The sequence below is a fragment of the Macaca mulatta genome, chromosome 20 (assembly GCF_049350105.2).
Source record: "Macaca mulatta isolate MMU2019108-1 chromosome 20, T2T-MMU8v2.0, whole genome shotgun sequence".
Classification (NCBI taxonomy): Eukaryota; Metazoa; Chordata; class Mammalia; order Primates; family Cercopithecidae; genus Macaca; species Macaca mulatta.
The window spans coordinates 77,265,040-77,277,955 of NC_133425.1; the positions used below are offsets into that span (position 1 = coordinate 77,265,040).

At 48.4% G+C, this 12,916-nt stretch overlaps 1 protein-coding gene across 7 annotated transcripts in view; it reads left to right on the plus strand.

Annotated features, from left to right (window-relative positions):
• Window positions 1–12,916, plus strand: part of PLCG2 (phospholipase C gamma 2) — a 230,942-nt gene that overhangs the window by 161,781 nt on the left and 56,245 nt on the right. For all 7 annotated transcript variants that reach the window (XM_077986963.1, XM_077986964.1, XM_077986965.1 and 4 more), the window contains 4 exons: window positions 483–568; window positions 1,891–2,011; window positions 7,316–7,484; window positions 12,367–12,471. In XM_077986963.1, the coding sequence (XP_077843089.1) occupies window positions 483–568; window positions 1,891–2,011; window positions 7,316–7,484; window positions 12,367–12,471 (481 nt within the window). The remainder of the gene's footprint in view (window positions 1–482; window positions 569–1,890; window positions 2,012–7,315; window positions 7,485–12,366; window positions 12,472–12,916) is intronic.

A 12,916-nucleotide genomic window follows, 5' to 3' on the forward strand; every position in this document is an offset into this window, starting at 1 on the left:
CTTATGGCAGTTTTGGTGGGTGTCGCTCCTAGCATAGTCGATTCCACCAACAGTTGTTGAATGCCTGTTCTGTCCCTGGCCTTGGGCCCTGATATCAAAAGAAGTGCCCATCTCTGTTTAGACCGAGGACCCAGAGGGTGGCCACGGGGCTTTGTTAATTCATCTTCTGCAGCTTTTTTTGCTTCTGATGCGCTTTGACCAACTTCTCCTCAAAAGAACACGTCCTCTCCATGCTTGCATTGCCCAGGTGGTCAGCAGTCACCTCCTGTGGTTGTGACCTGAGTTCAAAGCTCATGCCCAGTGTGACCGTGGAATTGTGTATTTCTGTCCTAGCCCTTAGCTTTGAGTCTTTCCAGATGGAAGAATTCAGAGCTTTGGGAACTCAGGCTGAGAAGTTCCCCCGCAACACCCTGAGGTGCAGGCTTGCCCCCCAACCCCTGTGACTGCCACCCCCTCACGGCCACCTGCCTTCTCTCCTGCAGGTACCTCACAGGTGACCAGCTGCGGAGCGAGTCATCCCCAGAAGCTTACATCCGCTGCCTGCGCATGGGCTGTCGCTGCATTGAACGTGAGTAGCTCCTTCTTGGCCGAGGTCACGCTCACAGCACATTGAGGATAACCATGTGGTTGCTCTATGTTTTCTTTCAAATTTTAAAAAAGTTTTAATGGACACATAATAACTGTGCATATTTATGGGGTTAGAGTGTGATTTTTCTTTCTTTCTTTTTTTTTTTTTTGAGACAGAGTCCCTGTCATCTGTATCTCCTCAGTTTCCCCCTGGGCTGGTATTAGAAAAAGGCAGACAGACACCCACAGTGTTTTGGCAGCTGGGTCCTAGGTGTGCACAGGTACCCCATATCACCTGGATTGGGAGTTCTGTGAGCAAATGTGAAAAGAACGATCAGGGCCGGATATGGTGGCTCCTGCCTGTAATCCCAGCACTTTGGGAGGCTGAAGTGGGAGGGGACTGCATGAGGCCGAGAGTTTGAGACCAGCCTGGGCGACATGGTGAGATTCCGTCATTACAAAAAGTAAAAAAATTAGCTGTGTGTGGTGCCATGCACCTGTGGTCCCAACAACTTGAGAGGCTGAGGTGGGAGGATCACTTGAGCCCAGGAGGTTGAGGCAGTGGTGAGCTGTGATTGTGCCACTGCACTCTAGCCTGGGCAACAGAGTGAGACTCTGTGTCTAAACAGAAAAGAAGAGAAGGGTCAGCTGGCATCTGTGGCTGGGCAGATGGCAGAGGCCTTACTTCCCTCCTTCCTTCTCATAGCCTCTCTGGCTCTTTTCCTTCCAGCCTCTCTCTCACCAAAGGCTCATGGGTGCATTTGGCTGAGAAAAGGCAACAGCCAGCTGGGCATGGTGTCTCATGCCTGTAATCCCAGCACTGTGAGAGATCGAGGTGGGCGGGTCACTTGAGATCAGGAGATCACTTGAGATCAGTTTGAGACCAGTCTGGCCAACATGGCGAAACGCTGTGTCTACTAAAAATACGAAAATTGCCAGGTGTGATGGTGCACATCTGTCATCCCAGCTACTTGGGAGGCCGAGGCACAAGAATCGCTTGAGCCTGGGAAGCAGAGGTTGCAGTAAGCTGAGATCGTGCCACTGCACTCCAGCCTGGGCAACAGAGTGAGACTTCATCTTCCAAAAAATAAAAATAAAAAAACAGCATCGAAACTAGCTTGTCTTGGACAGCTGCACTTGCATTATGTAAGCGCACAGGGAACCCTGCTTACACAGGGAAACCCGTGTCCTCCTGTTGGCAGCCGAATGGAGGGAGTGTGGGCGTCCTTGTCTAGTAACTGAACTGGTGTGTGGGCTGGGGGCTGACCTTGGGGCTGTTGGTGAACACACGTGTTGTTGAGCCTGCCACGTTTCTCCCTGTAGTGGACTGCTGGGACGGGCCCGATGGGAAGCCGATCATCTACCACGGCTGGACGCGGACCACCAAGATCAAGTTTGACGACGTCGTACAGGCCATCAAAGAGCACGCCTTTGTTACCTCAAGGTCAGTTGGCTGATTTTTGGGTGGTGTGACTTAAAGAGGAAGGCAGCTAGGATTGGATGGGCAGATGCACAGACAGGCAAACATACATAGACGCCTCCCTCCAAATGTAGGAAGGTCTGGGCCCCATCTTGGCCAAAGCCAGTGCCATCAAGTTCTCACCCGAGTGTTAGCACCCCCTGCAGGCCGAGAGTGCAGGTTACTCCCGGAATCTAGAGCCCTGAGGAGGCTCTGGCTGGGAAACCCTATGGCTGCTTCGTGCCCACCCCGCCTCCTCATTCTGTCTGGCCCCCACTTTCAGAACCCTTGAAAGAGAAGGAAATGCTGGGCGCAGTGGCTCACGCCTGTAATCCTGGCACTTTGGGAGTCTGAGGTGTGATCACCTGAGGTCAGGAGTTGGAGAAGAGCCTGGGCAACATGGTGAAACCCCGTCTCTATCAAATATACAAAAAAAAAAAAAAAAAAAATCAGCTGGGTGCAGTGGCATGCACCTGTGGTCCCAGCTACTAGGGAAGCTGAGATGGGAGGATTGCTTGAACCTGGGAGGCAGAGGTTACAGTGAGCTGAGATTGCGCCACTGCACTCCAGCCTAGGCAACGGAGCGAGACCCTGTCTCAAAGAAAAAAAAAAAAGAGGCAAGGAAAGTTAAAATTCCCCTTCTGTCCTAATTCCCTCTTTTCTGCCTAGTTGTCACCCCCACCAAACCTGTTTCTACAGGCAGAATCCAAGCAGCCAGTAGTGGTGGTAGTGTATTTCTTGAATAGCCGCCTGGGGCCAGGCTCTGTGCTAGGTCCTTTGTACATGTGATCATCTTGATTCTTTGCCGCAAAGTTGGTATGGTCATCCCCGTTTAACAGATGAGTATAAATTCAGGCAAGGAGAGGTTAAGTGGATGAGAACATTTAGGTTTGTTTCAAGGGTTTCTAACCTCAGGTCTAATCCTTTTCTGTCCCACTAGAAGATCTTGATTTGGGCTGGAGGTCAACAGAATTGTTCTGTAAAGGGCCAGATGGAAATATTTCAGGCTAGCCGGGCACGGTGGCTCACGCCTGTAATCCCAGCACTTTGGGAGGCCAGGACGGGTGGATCACGAGGTCAGGAGATCGAGACCATCCTGGCTAACACGGTGAAACCCCGTCTCTACTGAAAAATACAAAAAAAAAACTAGCCCGGCATGGTGGCGGGCACCTGTAGTCCCTGCTACTCGGGAGGCTGAGGCAGGAGAATGGCGTGAACCTGGGAGGCAGAACTTGCAGTGAGCTGAGATCACGCCACTGCACTCCAGCCTGGGTGGCAGAGCAAGACTCCATCTTAAAAAAAAAAAAAAAAAAAAATTTCAGGCTTTGTGGGTCCTGTAGTCTCTGTTGCAACTATTCAGCCCTGTTGCTGAAGTGCAAAACAGCCGTGGACAAGAGGTAAACAGATGGGCTTGGCTGTGTTCCGGTTGAAACTTGAATTACAAATTACAGAAATAGATGGCAGGCCAGATTTGGGGTGGAGGCCGTCATATACTGACTCCTGGTCTGGGTTCCTTATTCTTTCTGAGAGCTGGCAAGAGGCCGTCTGTAGGCTCAGTGGAATGGTAGTTGTTTTTTTATCCCTTCTGGGGTAGAATAGCACTTACGAGTATGGGTTCTGAATCCTTTTTGCCAAGTTTGAATCCAGCTGTGAAGTACTAGCTTGGGCAAAGCACTTACCATTCTATGCTTCAATTCCCACATTAAAAAACAGAGGTGAAAATTGTGTGCAACTCACAGGGCAGTTGTGAGGATTAAATGAGATGCCATTACAGCAAGTGCTAAATGCAGGCATAGAGTTTAGTGTTCAGTCAATAAGATCGATTTTCTTTCTTTCCTTCTTTCTTTCCTTCTTCTTTCCTTCTTTCTTTCCTTCCTTTCCTTTCCCTTCCTTCCTTCCTTCCCTTTCCATTCCTTCCTTCCTTCCTTTTTTCTTATCTTCTCTTCTCTTTTCTTTTTTCTTTTCTGAGATGTAGTCTCACTCTGTCACCCAGGCTAGAGTACAATGGCAGTATCTTGGCTCACTGCAACCGCCACCTCCCGAGTTCAAGTAATTCCCCTGTCTCAGCCTCCCGAGTAGCTGGGATTACAGGCACCTGTCGTCATGCCTGACTAATTTTTGTATTTTTGTAGAGACAGAGTTTCACTATGTTGCCCAGGCTGGTCTTGAACTCATGACCTCAGGTGATCCTCCCGCCTCAGCCTTCCGAAGAGCTGGGATTATGGGCATGAGCCACTGCACCCAGCCCGAGTGGTTATTTTTATTGCATTTACCGCAGATGTCCCTCGAGCTGGGTGGAGGTGTTGCTCTGAGACAATGAAATTATGGACGTCTTTTCCCACTTGGCGAAAACCTCTCAATGAAAGCATATGATGTCTCCATCGCAGTGTTCTCCCCCATAGGGCCCTGGCCCTTCTTAGTGCCAACCTCCGCCAGGCAGATGGAAGGAGCCTGTGTTAACAGACACTGTGGAGGGGCTGCTTACACTGCTTGGAGAGTTTGCTTTCCTTTCCAGGACATAGGTACTTATGGTTGTGAGTTGATAGTCACTCATTGAACATTATCTCATTCGTGGCTAGAGGAAGTTTTTTCTGGTTAAAATAGGCCTGGAATCATCTAACACCTATAGGGCTAGAACTCTGTAATTACACATGAATGCATTAATGTTTTTGCAGCAAAAGGCATCCTTATTGGTATTAAGAGGGATTTAAAAAAATGATTGCAAGCAGCATTCATTCGAATGGTTCACATTTTGCTGCCAGTTAAGTTTTGATACCAACTCACTAGCCTTTGTTCTAAAAGCTTTTTAGCTGTTGTGTTCTAGTAAGGGTGTGTGGATCAGGATCGGGGAATGAGCTGGGTCCACGCTTTCCAGGAGTGATGAGGCTATGATTTACTTGAGCTGGAACATGGTTAAGGATTTTATTTTTATCATCGTCAGTTTATTTTCACTTTTACCTTCATTTCTATCGAGTGATGTGGTTTCCTGTTTATGGAAGTGACATAGCTGCCTTTAGAATAATTTTGTTTTCGGCCGGGCGTGGTGGCTCACGCCTGTAATCCCAGCAGTTTGGGAGGCCGAGGTGGGTGGATCACAAGGTCAGGAGATCGAGACCATCCTGGCTAACACGGTGAAACCGTGTCTCTACTAAAAATACAAAAAATTAGTCGGGCATGGTGGCGGGTGCCTGTACTCCCAGCTACTCGGGAGGCTGAGACAGGAGAATGGCGTGAACCCAGGAGGCGGAGCTTGCAGTGAGCTGAGATCGTGCCACTGTACTCCAGCCTGGGCGACAGAGCAAGACTCTGTCTCCAAAAAAAAAATAATAATAATAATAATTTTGTTTCATAGTAAATGCCATGCACAAGCCTCAAATGGATTCTCGGTGGGAAAAACCCCATCTATACCCTATGTTTCTTGGATAACTGGGGAAATTTGAGTATGTCTAATGATGAATATGTCTAATCATTGTTTAAAGATAATTTCCTGGGGTGACATGGTGTGGTGAGGTCAGGGTATGTTCTTGTTCTTAAGAGATACCTGTGGAGGATGTCCGCGTCTCATTTCAGATGCTTCAGGAGGAAACGTAAATACATGTATAAATGAAATGTAAATATAGGCTGGGCACAGTGGCTCACACCTATAATCCCAGCACTTTCGGAGGTCGAGGTGGGTAGATCAGCTGAAGTCAGGAGTTTGAGACCAGCCTGGCCAACATGGTGAAACCCTGTCTCTACTAAAAATACAAAAAATTAGCTGGGCATGCTGGCAGGCACCTGTAATCTCAGCTCGTCAGGAGGCTGAGGCAGGAGAATTGCTTGAACTTGGGAGGCAGAGGTTGCAATGAGCTGAAGTCGTGCCATTGCACTTCAGCCTGGGCAATGAGTGAAACTCCATCTCCAAAAATGTAAAAATAAATAACTAAATGAGTTTTCTGCTCCCTCAGGAGGAGTGTGCGTGTGTTGTATATGTACACACACACACATAAATATATATATGCGTATATATCTATGTATGTATATGCATGTACTAGTATGTGAATGTATATAGACGGAGATAGGTGATCCTTATTGGTGAATTCTGTAACTGAATTGACCTACTTGCTAAAATTGACTTGTAACCCCAAATCAAATCTCAAAGCACTCTGAGGTCATTTTAAGACACGCACAAAGTGTGGGAAATGAGACTCATGTGACGCACACGTGTTCAGCTGAGGTTAAGCAAAGCAGCGCTCACCTTCCTGGTCTACAGCATGAAAGCTTCAGCAAGTGTCCTTCTCACCGTCTGTTGAGTGCCACATTTTTCCTGTTTTTGAGCTTTTTCTTGGTAATTTTGCTGTTCAGATGGTCCGAAGCACAGTGCTGAGGGCTGCCTGGTGTTCCTGAGCATGACGAAGGCTGTGATGTGCCCAGTGGAGAAAATACCTGTGTCAGATATGCTTCATTCAGGCACAAATTGCAGTGATGCTGGCTGTGAGCCCTATGTCAGTCAACAATATATACCAAATCAGATGTCTTTAAACAGAAACACACATAAAACAAGGTCAGATTTTGATCCATTGAGGTAAATGTTGTGACCACAGGCTCAAAAGGCCCTGACCCTGTATTTCCCCTTAGGAGCAGTGGCTCAGGTATTTGCCAATCAGTGTTGGTGGTGACTTTATGGACCATAACCTCAATAGATGAGAAAAATCAACTCTAGTACACACAAATGATCTATAAATGCAGACACCTTATATAAATATACATATATACACATACAAATAATAAATGTATGCATGCATACATATGTAAATTACCTGTGTGTGTATATGAATGAGAATATATGAAACCAATACACCTTATAAATAAAGGAAAATAAATATACTAAAGTAGGTAGATGCGCACGTGGGACAATGTCAACGTTGGTGACCCTAGGTGAAGCTTACATGGGTGCTTATTGCACTGTCTTTGATCTTTTCTGTAAGTTTGAAATTTAAAAAAAATTAGAGACTTTTTTTCTGTAAGTTTAAAGACTTGAATGGATGGAAAAAAAGAATAGAGAAAAGGTGCATTCTGGGGTATGGGGAAGCTCCTGGATCAGACTGCAGCTGTTCTGAGTCCCAAGGCTTGTGCCCTCACACCCAGGATAAGGTCCCCTCTCCTTCTGAGAGGGCAGATGTGGGGGCTGTGCCCCAAGCAGCACCCGGTTTCTGTTGCCCCAGGGCCAAGCTGCCCTGGCCCCTCTGTGGGGCAGATGCAGAGGTGCCTGCTCCCCCTGCCGAGCTGCCCACCCTCTTCCGCCTGCAGCTTCCCAGTGATCCTGTCCATCGAGGAGCACTGCAGCGTGGAGCAGCAGCGTCACATGGCCAAGACCTTCAAGGAAGTGTTTGGTGACCTGCTGCTGATGAAGCCCACGGAGGCCAGCGCTGACCAACTGCCCTCGCCCAGCCAGCTGCGGGAGAAGATCATCATCAAGGTAGGCACCCCGGGTGCTGCTGTCAGCTGTCCAGGGAGCCCAGTGGCTCGGTTCCCTGGCTCGGGGTCCCATTCACCAAGTTCTGTGTCCTACTGGGCCTGCTCCAGGTCCTACTCTACAGGCCCAAACCTGCTCTCCTTACTAACACTGTGACTCCAGGCAAAGCCGTTGACCTTTGGGAGCCTCTGTTCTCACCATTCTCAGGGGGAGATGATATTAGAACCCACCTGGCCAACTTGCTGGGAGTATCATATAAGGGAAGGCGTGCACAGTGCGTGGAACTGCGCCTGTCCTGTAGTTGGTGCTACATTAAAGGCTAACTTGTTATGGTTTCTTCGTTCATTGGTGAACCTTCCCCACCCTCTCTCGGAGTCAGCCTTATTTGAGGTGCTGGAGGTGTCCAGCGACCTGGGTGCTGTTCCTGTGATTGGAGCTTCCGGTTGTGTGGGAGGCGGGCAGTGGCTAGAAAACGCTAAGTGCAGCAATAGAGCTGTTATTCCTAGTGCTACAGGGGAGATGAGTGATTATATGTGCCTAGGGATGCCACGGTAACATTTGGATTTTTGAATTATTAGGATAAAGAGACTAGATATGCAGTGGCTTAAAGCACAGAAGAGTTTATTTCTTCCCCACGCGAGGAAGAATGTTCTGTGAGTTTTGAGCTCTAACCCACAAGGTGACTCAGGGACCTGGGAACCCTCATTCTGCTCTACCATCTCTCAGGGCAGCAGTTTTCAACTGGGGTTTTACAGACCCCCAAAGAATCCACGGTTAGAATCAGAGAGGCATGTGAACTTCAACAGAAAAAAAATTACATCTTTATTTGTTTAAGCTGTACATAAAACTTAATACTTCCTTCCATTATGAACGTTGGCAGCAAGCCACTTGGGGGCTCTGTCAGCAGTGGAAGTCATGAGTATTTTCATATCACATTTACAGTTACTGCAAATATTTCAAAATAATGTGCTCGTCATCACTTTGGAATTACGGAGGTTATTAGATCTGCCTCTAGATCTTATTTAAGATGATAATAAAGAAACACATCTATTAGTGTATTGCAAATATTTATTTAATATCCTTTTTTTTTTTGGAGATGGAGTCTCACTCTGTCCCCCAGGCTGGAGTGCAGTGGTGCGATCTCGGCTCACTGCAAGCGCTGCCTCCCGGGTTCATGCCATTCTCCTGCCTCAGCCTCCCAGAGTAGCTAGGACAACAGGCACTGCCACTACGCCTGGCTAATTGTTTTTTGTATTTTTAGTAGAGACGGGGTTTCACCATGTTGGCCAGGATGGTCTCGATCTCCTGACTTCGTGATCTGCCCGTCTCAGCCTCCCAAAGTGCTGGGATTACAGGCGTGAGCCACCGCGCCCGGCCTATTTAATGTCTTAATCATGTTTCGATATAATCGAGTTTCCTTTGTAATTTTATGCATTATTATTCTGAGAAAGGGATCTGTAGCCTTCTCCAGATTTTGAAGGAGCTCATTACACAAAAATGGTGAAGGGACTTTGCTTTGTCCTTGTTTGTGTGGTAGACGCTGGGTCTCAGGCACATCCGAGTTCCAGCTCAGAGCACGGGAAGTCCAAGGGTGTCCAGGGCAAATGGTTTCTGGTAAGCAAGTCAGCTGTCCTGTCCTTTTGTGTTCTGTGCATGAGAACTCAGTCGTGTTACCTGCAAGGGCGGTGGAATCTGAAGTCCCTAGCGGGCAGCCTTTCATGGAAGGAGCGAATGTGAATTTTGTTGACATTCCCACAAGCTCATGGGGAAGGACAAACGCTGTTTCCTAGGTATTTCAGTGTGTTCATGCAGCTGTCACAAAATACCATAAACTGGGTGGCTTATAAACAACAGGAACTGATTTATCACGGTTCTGGAGGCTGGAAGTTCAAGGTCAGGGTGCTGGTATGAGAGTCCTCTTCCAAGTTGTAGGCTGTCAACTTCTAGTTGTGTCCTCACATGGTGAAAGGGGTGAGGCAGCTCTCTGGGGCCTCTTTTATTTTTAAATATTTATTTATTAATAAATAACCATCTGGGACATGGAGATATCTTTGGCCTCTTTTATAAGGGCACCGTTCCAATTCATGAGAGCTCTACCCTCATTCCCATTCATGAGAGCTCTACCCTCATTCCCATTCATAAGAGCTCTACTCTCATTCCCATTCATGAGGACTCTACCCTCATGACCTAATCACCTTCTGTGTTAACCCATTCTCACATTGCTCATAAAGACATACCCAAGGCATACCCAAGGCTGGGTAATTTATAAAGGAAAGACGTTTAATGGACTCATGGTTCCACATGGCTGGGGAGGCCTCACAATCATATCAGAAGATGAAGGAGGAGCTAAGTCACATCTTACATTGTGGCAGGCAAGAGAGCTTGTGCAGGGAAACTCCCATTTATAAAACCAGATCTCATGAGATGTGTTCACTATCACAAGAATACCACCTGAAAGACACACCCCCATGATTCAGTTATCTCCCACTGGGTTCCTCCCATGACATGTAGGAATTATGGGAGCTACAATTCAAGATGAGATTTGGGTGGGGACACAGCCACCATCTTCCAAAACCACCGTCTCCAAATACCATTACACTGGGGATTAGGTTTCAACATACACATTTTGGGAGGACACAGACATTCAGACCATAGCAGTAAGCAGAGAAGGGGGATGTCCTACCAGGTTGGGGGAATAGCACACACAAGGGTGTGGATGGTGTCAACATGTGGCATATACCCTCAGTTGTCACTGGGTCACCAAGATACATTGGGCACAATCCTTATGTTCCAAGAAGTCATGGTTTGGTAGGGAGACAAACCCATCAACAGAGAAACACCAGGCAGTGCAAGGAGCTTTGGCTAAGCCGAACCAGAGGAGGGGATGTTGGTGCCCCCATGGGTAAGAGCGTCAGTGCACAGGGAGTGTTTGGCCAAGACTGTGACCCTCAAGGTACAGATGTTTACTTAAGCAGGAGATCAGCTGTCATTGTCTTAGCCTTGCAGATGAGAAGTGTGAGGCCTGGAGAAGTGCGCCACCTGCCCAGGGTCACAAGTTAACAAAATAGCTACCGCACTGTTTGCGCCCAGGCAGTTGTTTCGGAGATGCCAAGGGGTGCTTCCTGGCAGGATAAGGGGTGGAGGGAGCTTGGCCATGGAGGGTCCATGGCTTCTCAGGCACCTGGTTGGTGACTCTTCAGGGCAGCCTGGTTGCATTTGCTCTTCCCTGCTCCCAGCTCATTCCTTCTGTTTCCATTAGGATGGCTTGCTGCGTGTTCCCAGGGATTTTTCAGCTCTTGTTCTAGGATGCAAAGTACTGAAGGTCCCTTTAAGAGCACCCTCTGCCCCACACCTGATATGCTGTGGCTCACTTCTTTCTATTTCAAGAAATGAGGTGGAAATGGCATTGGCCAGTCACCTTGTACCATGCACTGGGCTAGGCATGGTCATACGTATCTTCTTCCTCAGTCTCGTCACGACACTGCAGGACGAATAACCTCAGCCCTTGCCCACTTTACAGATGTGGACATTGAGATTCAGAGGTTAAATAGCTCAGCCAGGGGCACACATTTAGTATTTGCTGAAGAAATTATTCAAGGTCAAGGTGGTCTGCCCTCAAAGCCTGCTTTCCCATGCCTGTATCATGTATCATGCTGCCATTCACAACGGGACACTGAGGTCCTGCTTCACTGTTGGCACTTAACTTTCACGTTCTTTGACTTACGGGATCCCACAGGGGCTGCCACATCCCCATTTTACGAGACAGATTACTGAGACTCTGATGATGACTCAGTCAAGGTCACATGGCCAGTAAGGTAATAGGCCCTGAATTCAAATCTGGATCTGACTCCCCATCCTGAGCTCCTTCACCAGGTTACATGACCCTCAACTTACAGACGCTTGCCTGAGTGGGAGGCCAGGTGTCATCACTGTCTTAATCTTGTAGATGAGAAGTCTGAGGCTCAGAGAAGTGTAGGCACTTGCCCGGGGTCACACAGCTGGTCGAATAGCTTTAGTGCTGTTTTCACCCAGGTCGCCTTAGTCTAATCCCCAGCGGGTCTCCTGCCATCCTGCCCAGCCTGTTCCCTCTGGACTGCAGCCTGCCTTTCCCTCTGTGTGCTGGAGAAGGCTGGGCACAGGGGGTGTTGCGTATTCACCGAGTATCAACAGAGCACTTACTGTCTGCTAAGTGCTCTTCTAGCACAAGAGACTCAACAGGAAGCAAAACAACATCCCTGCCCTTATTGGGCTTATGTTCTAGCCGTGAAGACAGAAGACAATCACATGGTGTGTGTAGGGCTAGAAATGTGAGACAAATAAAGCAGGCCTGGGGCTAGAGAGTGGCAGGATGGGAAGGGGACTGTGGGCTATTTTTATTTATTTATTTATTTTTGGGACAGAGTCTCACTCTGTTGCCCAGACTGGAGTGCAGTGGTGCAGTCCCAGCTCACTGCAACCTCCACCTCCCAGGTTCAAGCAATCTTACTGTCTCAGCCTCCCGAGTAGCTGGGATTACAGGTGCGTGCCACCACGTCTGGCTAATTTTTATATTTTTGTAGATACAGGTTTTCGCCATGTTGGCCAGGCTGATCTAGAACTCCTGAGCTCAAGTGATCTGTCTGCTTCAGTCTCCCAAAGTGTTGGGCTTATAGGCGTGAGTCACTGTGCCCGGCCAGTATAGGCTATATTTAGATGAAGCTATAAGGAAAGTTCCTCCTCCTCGTTCAGGGTAACTTGGAGAGCTGAACAGACTAAGAGGGAAGCCAGGCAGCAAGAACAGGCAGTGCAAAGGCCCTGGGTGGGAAGAGGCAGATGAAGGCTGCTGGCTCGAAGACCTAAACTTGGGTCTCCATGGAGACAGTCTATGTGTATGTTTTCCCCTCAGCATAAGAAGCTGGGTCCCCGAGGCGACGTGGATGTCAACGTGGAGGACAAGAAGGATGAGCACAAGCAACAGGGAGAGCTGTACATGTGGGATTCCATCGACCAGGTGGGCCTTGGTCCCTTCCCATAGCCACTATGGCCACCCCCCTCGCAGCTGCTTCTTGGAGCCTTGCAGGGAGCTCTGAGAATATGCCTGTCTTTTCCATTTTTAGTCAAGTGAGTTTTTGCCATGCGAATTTACCTTCCTACTTAAACTATCTATTTTGTGAGACAGGGTCTCACTCTGTCACCCAGGCTGGAGTGCAGTGGTGTGATCGCGGCTCACTGCAGCCTTGACCTCCCAGGCTCCAGTGATCCTTCCACCTCGACCTCCCTGAGTCTCTGGGACTGCATGTGCGCAGCACCATGCCTGGCTAATTTTTTGTATTTTTGCAGAGACAGGGTTTAGTCACGTTGCCGTGGCTGATTTCAAACCCCTGGGCTCAAGCAATCCTCCCATCTTGGCCTCTCAAAGTGCTGAGATTATAGGCATGAGCCGCTAAGCCTGGCCA